At 48.4% G+C, this 14,676-nt stretch overlaps 1 protein-coding gene across 5 annotated transcripts in view; it reads right to left on the bottom strand.

The window, feature by feature from the left end:
- LOC137449153 (contactin-4) overlaps positions 1-14,676 on the bottom strand; it is a 425,057-nt gene that overhangs the window by 195,872 nt on the left and 214,509 nt on the right. For all 5 annotated transcript variants that reach the window (XM_068154396.1, XM_068154400.1, XM_068154397.1 and 2 more), the window contains one exon: positions 7,485-7,622. In XM_068154396.1, coding sequence (XP_068010497.1) covers positions 7,485-7,539 — 55 coding nt within the window. In that variant the 5' untranslated portion in view covers positions 7,540-7,622. The remainder of the gene's footprint in view (positions 1-7,484; positions 7,623-14,676) is intronic.

Genomic DNA, 14,676 nt, shown 5'->3' with positions numbered 1-14,676 from the left:
TAGTTGTATAGAGTGATAAGGTCCTCTCCAAGTACTCCTCCAGCCTGAACACTCCCAGCTCCATCAGCCTTTCCTCATATGACTTTTCATTCAGCCTCCTCACCAGTCTGGTCACTCTCCTCTGGACCTGCTCCAGCACCTGAAGTGAGGGGCCCAGAGCTGCACACAACACTTGAGGTGAGACCTCCCCAGTGCTGAGAACAGGGGAAAAATTCCATCCCTAGTCCTGCTGGCCACACTATTCCTGATCCAGGCCAGGATGTCCTTGGCCTTCCATGCCCCCTGGGCACACTGCTGGCTTATGTCCAGGTGCTGTCACCCAGCACTGCCAGGTCCCTCTCTGCCAGGCTGCTCTCCAGCCACTCATCCCCCAGTCTGTATCCCTGCCTGGGGTTACTGTGGCCAAAGTGCAGGACCCTGCCCTTGGCCTCATTGAATCTCTTCCCATTGGCCTCACACAACACAGCAGAGCCTAAACACTCCTCAAAAGCTCCTAGGTTCCTTTTTTCCCCCCTGTTTGTTTGTTTTCTGTCCAAAGGTGAGTGGCTCTGCACGAGTTAAACCACATCATAAAATATGCATATGCACACTCAGCCAGCTGATGTGTCTCTGCAACTGCTGCTCATTAACATGCAGATATGACTTCAGCACTGAAACTCACTGCTACAGGAAGTTAATGAGGCAAAGAATTGCATAAGAGTCACCAAAAAAAAGCCCAACAAAACACCCCCAAAAATTTTCCTCTCACACTTGGCCAGCACATTACAGGCACAGGGACTCCATCCCATCTTCAGCAACACAAAAGCAGTTTGGCTCATCCTGTGCAGCGGCTTTTGTTTCCCTGTTGCTGTTCCCAGGCTGTACACAAAGGCAGGGATTCTGACAGCTACGTGGAGCTGCCCAAGGGAGAGAGCATTTGTTAACAGACTCATGACTCGAGGAGCTGTGGTGGGTATTCTTCACGGCCTGTTTCTGCCTCTTGTCTTACTCTCCAAAAACTTGGAGAGTTATCGCTGCCACAACTGCTATTTAAGGAATCTGACAGCCCTAACAGATCAGAGTCATTTGGCACCCAAGGAATCATTTGCAATTACTGCTTCCCAGAGCTGACACCTGAAAAGAAAGCTGCCCAAAACAAAAACAACAAGAAGAACCCTCACAATTGACAGATATGGACTACTGAGTGCAAAGAAAGCATCATTAGATTTTATCAGTACGACCTCAGAATGACCAGTGACAAAAGCAGGCTAAAAGCCATGGTCCTAAGCTGGGTGATGAACTGAAAGGAGGTGGCAAGACCAGAAAGATCTTTGGCAGTGTTGCTGCCTTTTCGAGGGAGGCTGGATAGCTCCTGAAAGGATGAGTAGATTTGCACCTCTGCATAGCAGCTTTAAGTATGTGCTGGGATTGATCTATCTTTTGAGCTATCTTTTATCTAAGTGTTTTTTCCTGCTGTGAAGAATTGTAATATCTAAACACCGAGTCCATAAATTACAGAATACAGAATTAAACAGGCTGGGAAAGACCTTTGAGATCACTGAGTCCAATCTCCCACCCAACACCATCTAATCAACTCAACCATGGCACCAAGTGCCTCATCCAAGCTCTTTTTAAACACCTTCAGTGATGGCGACTCCACCACCTCCCTGGGCAGCACATTCCAATGGCTAATCTCTCTTGCTGGGAAGAACTTTATTCCTACCATCCAGCCTAAACCTCCCCTGGTGCTGCTTGAGACTGTGTCCTCTTGTTCTGGTGCTGGTTGCCTGGGAGAAGAGACCAACCTCCACCTGGCTACAACCTCCCTTCAGGTAGTTGTAGACAGCAAGAAGGTCTCCCCTGAGCCTCCTCTTGTCCAGGCTAAGCAACCCCAGCTCCCTCAGCCTCTCCTCTCAGGGCTGTGCTCCAGACCCCTCCCCAGCTTTGTTGTCCTTCTCTGGACACCTTCCAGCATCTCAACATCTTTCCTAACCTGAGTAGCCCAGAACTGGACACAGGACTCAAGGTGTGGCCTAACCAGTGCTGAGCACAGGGCAGAATGACCTCCCTGCTCCTGCTGGCCACACTATTCCTGTTGCAGGCCAGGATGCCATTGGCCTTCTTGGCCCCCTGGGCACACTGCTGGCTCATGTTCAGCCTACTATCAACCAGTACCCCAAAAATCAAAAGCAATATCCCATGTGGACTGGGAGCAGCTCTGGCAAGTCTCTCTTCTCCTGGCACGTGGGCAGCGGCAGATCACTGGTACCCTTAATGACACATTTGGATACTCTGACTGGTTTGGATTTGACAGCTGCTTAATGGCTTGAATGATATGAGTTTGGAAGTTTTAATGCAATTTCTAGTGAACAGATGTTCATTTAGGAAGCACCTAAAAAAACCCCAAACCAACTAAAAAGCTCAAGGAGCTGCTGGGATTGGCAGTAGCTGGAGCCCGCTGGCTGCCCCCAAAGGGGCATCGGAACTACTGCCACGTGGGGATGGTGAGGCTGGTGGTCTCTGTGGGGAGTTTTAATAGGGCTCCACACTAAAAGCTCATCCTCTGCCAGCTGGACTGCTCTCTAGGCAGAGACAAAGATGGGAGTGTTTGTAGGAGGAGCAGTGCCTCAGGTGAAGTAAGTGGGCAGCCTCAGGCTCCCTGCTGCCGAGCAGGATGTGGCTTGGGAAGTTACCAGTCTCTGTTGAGTTTGTTACACCTGGGATCAACAGCTTAGCTTCTCCAAAAGCAGCATCATTACCAGCAGGGGCATAAAAGCTTCCTGAAACTAGGTCAAGCCCCTCCCAAAATAGAACACAAAAGTGCAACAATTAATAAGGGATGAAGGTTTGTCTACAAAATTTTGTTTCACAGCTTTGTGCCTTTTGTGTGGAGCTGCTAAACAGCAGCTACTAGAATTAACTACTTTGTAGTCATGTCCTGCCTTGCAGAGGGGAATCAAAGGATAGTTTAGTTGAAAAGACTTTAAGATGATCAAGCCCAACCATTAACCCAGGACTGCCAGGTCACCAACAAACCATGTCCCTCAGCACCACATCTACACTTTGGGCTTTGAAAGCCCTCCATGGATGGGGACTGCACTACTTCCCTGGGCAGCCTGTTGCAGAGCTTGACAACCCCTTCAGAGAACAGATATTGCCTGAGTGCATTAGCTACTAACGTCATTGAGCCCGAACAAGTGAGTCCTGCTTCCTGGTAACCCCATAGCACCCTCAGCAAAATCCCTCCCATGCCTTCATCCAGCTCATACAACATCACTTCCACATTTAAATCTTGTTGAAAGCAGTTTCGCAGTTTCATAGTTCCATAGTTTCATTCAGGGTTGGAAGGGACCACACGGATCATCTAGTTCCAACCCCCCTGCCATGGGCAGGGACACCCCACACCCCACACTAGTTGGCCCAAACCATGTCCATGTCCTTCAGCAAAATGAAACAGCTGCCTCGCTCATCACCTGATACAAAGCTCACACAAAACTTCAGCCCATGGTTCTGTTGCATCTTCCGCAACAGGGCAGAGAAACTGATGCCATGCTCTGAAGGCAATCAGTACACTGTGAGCAAAACACTGCTGGAGAGTAGTGTGGAGAGAGCCAGAGCTTATGAGATGCATTTTCATAGAGCCATAGAATGGATTGGGTTGGAAGGGACCTTAAAGGTCATCCAGTTCCAACTCCCCTGCCATGGGCAGGGACACATCCCACTAGACCAGGTTTCTTAAGGCCTTAAACACCTCCAGGGTGGGAGCATACACAGCCTCCCTGGGCAACCTGTTCCAGTGCCTCACAACCCTCCCTATTCTTAATCTCCAGTCTAAATCTGCCCTCCTCAAGCATCAGTCCATTCCCTCTCATTCTATCACTACAAGCCCTTGTAAATTGTCTCTCCCCATCTTTCTTGTAGCCCCCCTTACTACATCTGTTCTTCCTATAAAAGACCTGTGAAAGATAAGGACAAACCCCCAGACCCATTCTCCTCAAACTTTATTTTGCTGATCCTAGATGTTTTGCAGTAGACAAAGGACAGAAATGACAGGCAAAAAAAAAGTATAAATCATATTTTGCATGCTTTTGGGTTGCCACTGTTTTGTTTCTTTGGTGCAAATAAAGGATCATAGCTCATGTATTCCTGCAGCCTCACTCCTCCAAGGGTTGCAATTCCTGAAACACGTGTGGCACTGCATTGCAGAATCTCTCTGCATCCAATTTTCTGCCAGCTCAGAAACTGTCATAGCACATTTAGGAAGACTGGGAACCAAATTTCAAAAATAGGGACCCCTAAGTACCGGAATAAAAGTGGCTTTGTGTTCAGTAGAGCTGAGCAGAAGAAAGTAAACACTGTGATAAGTAGTTTGTTATTGCCTAAAATGATGGGGAAAAGTAGAATTGTAGAATTGTCAGCCTTGGAAGAGACCTCAAGAAGCAGCCAGTTCCAACCCCCCTGCCATGGCCAGGGACACCTCACACTACAGCAGGTTGCTCACAGCCACATCCAGCCTGGCTGCAAACACCTCCAGGCAGGAGGCTTCCACCACCTCCCTGGGCAACCTGTGCCAATCTCTCACCACCCTCATGGGGAACAACTTCTTCCTGACATCCAATCTGAATCTACCCATTTCTAGTTTTGTTCCATTCCCTCCAGTCCCTGACACCCTCAAAAGTCCCTCCCCAGCTTTCTTGTAGCCCCCTTCAGATACTGGAAGGCCACAATTAGGTCTTCTTGGAGCCTTCTCTTCTCCAGACTGAACAGCCCCAACTCCCAAGTACCCTGGCAAGGTGCACAGAGAGAGAGGAAGAAAACTCAAGTTACTAAACAAGCTAGATGATCCTTGAGGTCCCTTCCAAACCTGATAATTCTATGATTCCATGATTCTATGACCTTTGAGATCACTTCCAGCCTAAAACATTCTATGACTATGATTTTTGTTTAATCCTGTATAATCTTGACACAAGAACAAACACATTTTGTTTTCCTTGGAGCACCAAATTCTCTTGGTTATAACTGCACCTGTACAGGGGATTTCCACCACAGGGAAGCCAGTCTTGGGTTTACACTAAATTAAGAGAGATTTGAGATAAATCTTGTATTCTCCAGCAGCTGCTGGAATTCTTTCCTCCTCTCCTTTTCCCATGCATTGCTCCCATCAATAATCCCATCGTGTTACTGAACAAGCAGTAAAACATCCTGAGTGCCAAGCAGCAGATCAATTAGAGGGATCGAGATGAACACTGAGGTGGCATAAGCATTAATTAAAACATAACACCCACCCCTCAGAACAAAGAAAAAAAAAAAAAGAGAAGAATATGTTAAGTGAATTCTACTTGAAAGAATAATAATGCCAGTCCCAGGAGGAAATAGAACAGAATAGCATTAACCAGGTTGAAAGAGACCTTCAAGATCATTGAGTCCAGCCTATCATCCAACAACATCTAATCAACTAAACCATGGCACCAAGCACCCCATCAAGTCTCCTCCTAAACACCCCCAATGATGGTGACTCCACCACCTCCCTGGGCAGCCCATTCCAATGGGCAATCACTCTCTCTATGAAGAATTTCTTCCTAACATCCAGCCTAAACCTCCGCTGGTGCAGCCTGAGACTGTGTCCTCTTGTTCTGGTGCTGGTTGCCTGGGAGAAGAGACCAACCCCCACCTGGCTATAACCTCCCTTCAGGGAGTTGTAGAGAGCAAGAAAGTCTCCCCTGAGCCTCCTCTTCTCCAGGCTAAGCAACCCCAGCTCCCTCAGCCTCTCCTCATAGGGCTTGTGTTCCGAACCCCTCACCAACTTTGTTGCACTTCTCTGGACACACAGTGGCTGAACAGCAAAGTAGAAAAGACTCAAACCAGACATTGACAGCCCTGGTGTGATCACAGCCCCACCACAGTTCAGGGAATGGTTTGGTCTGGAAGGGACCTTAAAGATGATCTAGTTCCCACCCCTCTGCCATGGGCAGGGACACCTCTCACCAGCCCATTGTGCTCAAGACCTCAAAAATCAAAAGGCCTCATTTCCCCCAGCCTACACTCCAATGTATGCCCATAAGCTCAGCAGAGCTTTGGTGCAAGCTCTGCTGCCCATCTGCAGGTCTGAAAAGCCTTCAAAAGTATTTCATGTCCAGGGAAAAAAAAAGGCAAAAGGCACATTCCTAGGACACTTAATTTTGCTGGGAATGCTCAAAGCTCTGAGGGAAGAAGCTGTTAAAGAAGGGCAGTCACAGAAGGTGGTTATATCCCTGAAATATGCTATTCTAATTATTTGTTAAATGGAGCGAGGGCTGAGCTGAAACAGAACACCCTTTTAATGGCATTTAAAGCTATCCTCCACGTAGGTTTAATTGAGCATTGAAACACTTAGCAGAGAACAGGGGAAAAACAACTTTTCATCAACAGCAACTCGGAACAGGAGCTGGGCAGAGCAGACCTTTGAACTACTCTGCTCTTAGGATCATAGGATCATAGAATCAATAAGGTTGGAAAAGAGCTCAGAGATCATCAAGTCCAACCTATTACTTAATATCCAACACCTCCTGACTAACTAAACCATGGCTCCAAGTGCCACATTCAAGCCTTTTCTGAACACCTCCAGGGAGGGTGACTCCACCACCTCCCTGGGCAGCACATTCCAATCGGCAATCACTCTCTCTGTGTAAAACTTCCTCCTGACCTCCAGCCTAAACCTCCCCTGGCACAGCTTGAGACTGTGTCCTCTTGTTCTGGTGCTGCTCGCCTGGGAGAAGAGACCAATCCCCACCTGGCTACAACCTCCCTTCAGGTAGTTGTAGAGAGCAAGAAGGTCTCCTCTGAGCCTCCTCTTCTCCAGGCTAAGCAACCCCAGCTCCCTCAGCCTCTCCTCACAGGGCTGTGCTCCAAAGCCACCCCAGCCTTGTTGTCCTCCTCTGGACATGTTCAAGTGTCTTGATGTCCTTCTTAAACTGAGGGGCCCAGAACTGGACACAGGACTCAAGGTGTGGCCTAACCAGTGCTGAGTACAGGGCACAGTGAGTTCGCTGCTCCTGCTGGCCACACTATTCCTAATGCAGGCCAGGATGCCATTGGCCTTCTTGGCCACCTGGGCACACTGCTGGCTCATGTTCAGCCTAGTGTCATCCAGTACCCCCTGGTCCCTTTCTGCCTTACTGTTCTCCATCCACTCTGTCCCCAGCCTGTAGCACTGCATGGGGTTGTTGTGACTAAAATGCAGAACCTGGCACTTGGACTTGTTCAGTGCTATCCTGTTGGACTCTGCCCATCTGTCCAACCTGTCGAGATCCCTCTGCAGAGCCCTCCTACCCTACTCTTGCTGCAGAGATACCCAGCACCAGGAAAAGGAGCTTGTTGAGAACATCAGCTTGCCCTGCTCACAGCCTGCTGGTCATGAAGCAGGGGCTTGCTTTGCCATTTTATCACTAATACAATACATGCAGCACACTCTTGCTTTAGTGTGAAACACAGAGGCATTCTGAAGTGTTTTTTGAGCAGCGCCTTACCTGCAAGGCACACCACGAATGATTGCAGCACGAGCATCTCCCATAGCAACCTCATCTTCAGCTTCCTGAGTCAGAGGAGAGGAGTTGAACCACAGAAGAGATAGGGGGCTCCTTGGAAAAACTTAGGCAACTTTTAATCTGTAAAAGAGCAAAGGTGGATTACAGGAAGGTTTAGGATTGCTGCTCACCCTGTTTGTTTACTTGTTTTTCTTTCCAGGAATGTTGCATCTGAAGACCAAGAAAGAAACTTTTGGAAACATTGAATGTAAAAGCATTCTGAGGTGTGATGGTCTAAGGAGACTGAATACCAGATGAGGACAGCTTGAGCCTTGTATCAATTTTGGCATTGGCAGATTTGCTCCCTGCCTCTCTGGGGTCATCCGAACCATGATTAGTTAACTCTAGATGAGAGTTAAGAGGCACTGAAGGAGCTGAGGCTGTTTGGTTTGAAAAAGCAGAAGCTGAAGGGAGATTTCATTGCTCTCTACAACTAGAATAGAATAGAACTAACCAGTTTGGAAAAGACCTTTGAGATCATCAAGTCCAACCTCTCACCCAACACCATCTAATCAACTAAACCATGGCACCAAGTGTCTCATCCAGGCTTTTCTTAAACACCTCCAGGGATGGTGACTCCACCACCTCCCTGGGCAGCACATCCCAATGGCCAATCTCACTTGATGGGAAGAATTTCTTCCTAACATCCAGCCTGAACCTCCCCTGGCACAGCTTGAGACTGTGTCCTCTTGTTCTGTTGGTGGTCATCTGGGAGAAGGGACCACCCCCCACCAAACTACCTGAAAGGAGGTTGTGGAGAGGTTGGTGCTGGTCTCTTCTCACAGGTAATTGTTGATAGAACAAGAGAGAAGGGCCTCAAGCTGCCACTGGGTAAGTTTAGACTGGACATGAGGAAAAAAAAATTCATGGCAAGAGTGATCAGGCCCTGGAATGTGCTGCCCAGGGAGGTGGTGGAGTCACCAAGCCTGAGTGTTTAAAGGTCGTTTGGATGTGGTGCTTGGGAATATGGTTTAGGGGTGAACCTTGTAGAGTAAGGTTCTGGGTTGGACTTGGTGATCCTGAGGCTCTTTTCCGTGAATAAAACATGCTGTCCAGTAAATGTATTCTGTGAGGATGATGAGAATTACTCTTCCTTTCCTCCACACACATCATATGTACCTGAAGGACAGCACCTCTGCAAAGTCACACTTTCCTGGCAGTGTTCCCATGCTGCTCAGGAAAAGGGGGGAGCCTTTTTCCACTTCACCCCCATCATTCTTCCAGGATCCCCCCTTAAATCCCCTCCAAATAAAACCTGATCTTTTCCTCACACTCCATTCCAACTTGTAAATAGCTCCACCATTTATTTGTAAGCAGGCCAACTGGAAGACTTTCCCAGTTTATCACTGCAAAGCACACAGCCCTTCCCCTTCCAAATGCAACCCAAAGCAGGGGGGAGTGGGGGGGAGGGGGAAAGCAGCCTCCTTTTATAAGAGAAACCTTTTCCAGAGCAGGCATTTAAATATTAAAAATAACTAAATCAAGCCAGGCATACATTTTTTTTCTTTCTTTATCATTTATTCATCTCACTGAGGGCTGGAAGTTAAGGGCCCTTTGTGCTTCCAAGACAAACTGCATGACTAATAGCATGTGAAGGGGGATCGTGAGAGGTCTCTGCTGGCTTTTGTGAGTTAAAATTGGTAAGATTCTTCTAATAAAGTCAGGTTCAGCACACTGAGAGGACTAACAAGCTGAAGATGAAACTTGGAAAGGGATAGAGATTAATTGAATATATTCATCTGTTCTCACACAGCCTGATTAGGCAGGCTGGGGGTTAACAGGGAGGACTAATCAATGGCAACTAATAACTTAAGCGAATGATTAGGGTATTAATCATTCATTTCCTCAAGGAAAATGTCACCACAGGCCTTTATATTGATTGACATAGTTCAGCAGTTACTCTCTGCATTTACAGAAAACTCAAGAAACCTGTGTAGCTCCCTTCCAGTATTTGAAGGGGGTCTCCAAGTCAGCTGGAGAGGGACTTTTTACAAGTGGATGGAGTGTCAGGACAAGGGGTAATGGCTTCAGACTGCAAGCAGATAGATTTAGATTAGATTAGTGGAAATTCTTCCTCATGAGGGTGGTAAGGCACCAGAAGAGATTTCCCAGAGAAGTTCTGGAGGCTCCAACCATACAAGTGTTCAAAGAAAGGTTGGATGGGGCCTTGAGCACCATGGTCCAGTAGAACATCTTGGAAGGGTGGCTGGAACTAGATGATCCAGGCTAGAGGAGGGTAGATTTAGATTGGATGTTAGGAAGAAGTTCTTCACCATAAAGGTGGTGAGACACTGGCACAGGTTGCCCAGGGAGGTGGTGGAAGCCTCATCCTTGGAAGTTTTTGCAGCCAGGCTGGATGTGGCTGTGAGCAAGTGTAGTGGTTTGAGCCTTAACTGAGAGTTAAAAGCTCAAATGGGGAAAAGGCTGAGAATCTCTTCCCCACTTCCCCCCCACCTCCTCCCTCCAAACAGGGAGAGGAGGGAAAAAAAAAAAGGTAAGGAGCAAACCCACTAAGCAACAATCTGGAGTCAGCTTGGAAGTAGAGAGGCAAGTAATTTTTTTCCTTCAAAATATATATATATATAGCAATAACAGGGAAAAAAAGGTTCACAAGGGCAAGGAACAAAAATGGATGGGAGGGGGATAGAAAAAGAATAATACAAAACCACTCTGTCTCTGAGGAGGCGCAGAGGCAGCAGGGAGAAGGATCAGGTCCGGCCACGTGGCTGAGGATCAGGAGAGCAGCTGCAGTAGCTCTCATCCAGCAGAGGCAGGAGCCAAAAAGGAGATCCCACAGCTATGAGGTCCTGCTTTTTTATACCCTTGCTGGGCAGGGAGGGGGGAGTGGAACAGACTCAGCTTTCCCAGGGGGGAGACGCCCTTCAGGGAGTGTAAAGTACCCGCAAGCCCTCCACCCTGCTTTCTTCTTTTGTTTTCAGAAAAAGGTGTTAACCCACCACAGCAACCTGCTGTAGGGTGAGGTGTCCCTGGCCATGGCAGGGGAGTTGGAACTGGGTAACCCTTGAGGTCTCTTCCCTGACAATTCTATGATTCCATGATTCTATGACCTTGGCGATCCCTTCCAGCCCAAATCATTCTATGACTATGATATTTTTATCCTGTATAATCTTGACACAAGAACAAACACAATTTTTTCCTCAAAGTACCAAATTCTCTCAGTTATAACTGCACCTGTACAGGAGATCTCTGCCACGGGCAAGCCACTCTTGGGTTTACACTAAATTAAGAGAGATTTGAGATAAATCTTGTATTCTCCAGCAGCTGCTGGAATTCTTTCATGCTCCTTTTTTCCCCATGTATTATTCCCATCAATAATCCCGTCATGTCACTCATAAGGCTTCTCTTCATGAAGCTCTGCTTTGCAGTGTAGTGATTATTCTCCTGTGCAAAGCTTCACAATTATTCTCCACTCTCTCTGTAGTAAGCTATGTGGGACTGGATCAGAGCAATCACTTACAGCCTTTGATACCTAATTAAAAACAGGAAAGGTACAGCACTTATCAACTTAACCTAATGCCAGGAGCCCATCTAAAGCACCTCTAGACCCATCTGTGAGCCACCAGCATGCAGAAGGGTTGACCAAAATCCCTCCTGCTGCGTGGATTAGTAACAACAGCACTCAGCTTTTCAGTTGTCTGAAAGCAGTGTTGGTGGCAAGGAACCATAGTTCCTTCTTCTGTGCCTTTTGGTTAAAAAAGCAGGAAAAATAAACCCAGAGATCTGACCAAAGTCCAGCAAAATGCTTCTGTTTTTTCCATGGTGTTTTGGAGGCTTTATGGAGAGAAGGTACAATCCTACATGGACTCCATCAAGGGACAATCCCACATAAACTCCATCAAGGGAGAATCCTACATGGAGTCCATCAAGGGACAATCCTACATGGAGGACCACAGAGTTGGCTGTCCTGCCAGCAGGGTCCCAAAGCTGCTTGAGACACAGCCCTGATATTCTCTTTGAACTGTTGCTTTGGTAATTTATTCCCTAGCTGTCCACAGAATAAAATTTTGGATAGCCTTCAATTTATTATTCTTCCCCCTTCCCATTGCAACTTTTCTTATCAGAACTTCTCCTGACTCACCAACCCCTTTGGGAAAAATTCTGGCAACTCTGTGACTTCTTGCAGACTGAGTTGCCTTTGCCTTTCTTTCCCCCACCCCCCCCCATGATTCTCTAAGCATTTTAAACACTAATAAATAAAAATTAAAAAAAAATAAATCAAAATGACTAATGTAAATTAGTTCTTTAGCTTGAAAGGAACATTAAAAATAGCAGGCTCTTTCATTCCTCCCAAGATGCCGTGACACAATCCCTGGGTCATCTTCTTTTCAGCCCAAAAGAAAAGCTGTGCTAAAAACACACATTTTTGTACTGATCAGCACAATTATTAAGTCTAGGGAAAAAGCTGGAAGCCTTCCTCTATAAGGGGAGACCTGATAGCTACATTTCAATACCTGAAGGGGACCTACAGGAAGGATGGAGAGGGCAAAGAGTGGTGGGCATCTGAGGGACGGGTGTTGAGTGGAGGAGGCCAAGCTCTTTTCAGTGGTGCACACTAATAAGACAGGGAGCAACAGGTACAAGCTTGAATATAGAAGATTTCACCTCAACATGAGGAGAAACTTCTTTGGTGTGAGGGTGCTGGAGGCCTGCAGCAGGCTGCCCAGAGAGGTTGTGGAGTCTTCTTGCCTGGAGGGATTTCAAACCCACCTGGACACTGTGATCCCAGGCAGGCTGCTGTAGGTGACCCTGCTCTAACAGGGAGGTTGGACTGGATGATCTCCAGAAGTCCCTTCCAACTCCCTCACTCAATTGTGTGATTCTGTACCACATTCTGTCCTAATGCCCAGAACTGAACGGATAGGAAAGCTCCAGAAGCACCATTTCCTGATGCTCCCAAACAGCCCTACCAGGAGCAGCATTGAAAATAGGTAGCTGGAGACTCGACTGCCAGCTGAGCCCTCTAGAACCACAAACCCACACCCTGATTGCTCCTGGGGGATCTAACTCAGGTTGTGTGTGTCACAGTAAGTTTCCCAAGGAGAAACTCTGCCTTGTCTTAGCAGTAAAAAAAACACAACCCATGACAAGTAAATTAGATGATTCACAGTATCACAGTATCACTAAGGTTGGAAGAGACCTCGAGGATCATCAAGTCCAACCTGTCACCACAGACCCATGACTAGACCATGGCACCAAGTGCCACATCCAATCTCCTCTTGAACACCTCCAGGGACGGTGACTCCACCACCTCCCTGGGCAGCACATTCCAATGCCGAATGACTCGCTCGGTGAAGAACTTCCTCCTCACCTCGAGTCTAAACCTCCCCTGGCACAGCTTGAGACTGTGTCCTCTTGTTCTGGTGCTGGTTGCCTGGGAGAAGAGACCAACCCCTTCCTGTCTACAACCACCTTTCAGGTAATTGTAGAGGGCAATGAGGTCACCCCTGAGCCTCCTCTTCTCCAGGCTAAACAACCCCAGCTCCCTCAGCCTCTCCTCACAGGGCTGTGCTCAAGGCCTCTCCCCAGCCTTGTTGCCCTTCTCTGGACACCTTCAAGTGTTTCGATGTCCTTCTTAAACTGAGGGGCCCAGAACTGGACACAGGACTCAAGGTGTGGCCTAACCAATGCTGAGCACAGGGGCACAATGACCTCCCTGCTCCTGCTGGCCACACTATTCCTAATGCAGGCCAGGATGCCATTGGCTCTCCTGGCCACCTGGGCACACTGCTGGCTCATATTCAGGTGGCTGTCAATCAGCACCCCCAGGTCCCTCTCTGTTTGGGAGCTCTCAGCCACTCTGACCCCAGCCTGTAGCTCTGCATGGGGTTGCTGTAGCCAAAGTGCAGCACCTGGCACTTGGACTTGTTGAATGCCATCCCATTGGACTCTGCCCATCTGTCCAGTCGGTCGAGGTCCCTCTGCAGAGCCTTTCTACCCTCTGACTAACGTCTACTCCTACCTTTGTGTCATCTGCAAACTTGTTGATGACTGACTCTACCCCTTCATCCAGATCATCGATGAAGATGTTGAAGAGGCTGGGGCCCAGCACTGATCCCTGGGGGACACCACTGGTGCCTGGCCACCAGCTGGATGTGGCACCGTTCACTACCACTCTCTGGGCTCGGCCCTCCAGCCAGTTCCTAACCCAGCACAGAGTGTAATGGTCCAATCCATGGGCTGACAGCTTAGCCAGCAGTTTGCTGTGGGGGACGGTGTCAAAGGCCTTGCTGAAGTCCAGGCAGACCACATCCACAGGCCTCCCCACATCCACCATATGGGTCACCTGATCATAGAAGGAGGTCAGGTTGGAGAGGCAGGATCTGCCCTTCCTGAATCCATGTTGGCTGGACCTGAGCCCTTGGCCATCCTTCAGGTGCGCAGTTATTGCCCCCAGGATAATCTGCTCCATCACTTTCCCTGGCACTGAGGTCAGGCTGACTGGCCTGGAGTTTCCAGGTTCCTCCATCCGACCCTTCTTGTGGATGGGGACCACGTTGGCCAGTTTCAGTCATCTGGGACCTCACCGGTGAGCCAGGACTGGAGGAAAATGATGGAGAGCAGCTTGGCCAGCTCATCTGCCAGCTCTCTCAGCACCCTAGGATGGATCCCATCTAGTCCCATGGACTTGTGAGTGTCCAAGTGGCTCAGCAGGTCCCGAACTAATTCCTCATGGATTTCCAGGGCATTACACTGCTCCCCGACCCCATCGCCCAGCTCAGGAGGCCACTCCTCCTGAACTCCTCCTGCCTTGCTGTTAAACATTGAGGCAAAGAAGGTGTTCAGGACCTCAGCCTTTTCCTCATCTTCAGTCACCATGTTCCCCTCCAGGTCCACTAGGGAGTGCAGGTTCTTCCTGCCCCTCTTCTTATTGTTAATATATTTATAAAAATGCTTTTTATTATCTTTGACAGAGGTGTTCAGCTTCAGTTCCAGCTGGGCCTTTGCCTCCCTAATTTTATTCCTACATAATCTAACAGCTTCCTTGAACATACCTCGAGAAGCCTTCCCCTCCTTCCAAAGGTGATACAGCCTCCTCTTCCCCCTTAAATCCTCCAGGAGCTGCTTGCTCCTCCAGGCTGGTCGCCTTCCCCGCCGGCTTGCCTTCTGGCACGTG

The sequence above is a fragment of the Melanerpes formicivorus genome, unplaced genomic scaffold (genome assembly GCF_026170545.1).
Source record: "Melanerpes formicivorus ecotype bairdi unplaced genomic scaffold, bMelFor1.0.p_v2 SCAF_28, whole genome shotgun sequence".
NCBI lineage: Eukaryota > Metazoa > Chordata > Aves > Piciformes > Picidae > Melanerpes > Melanerpes formicivorus.
This window is presented reverse-complemented; position numbering and strand designations above follow the sequence as displayed.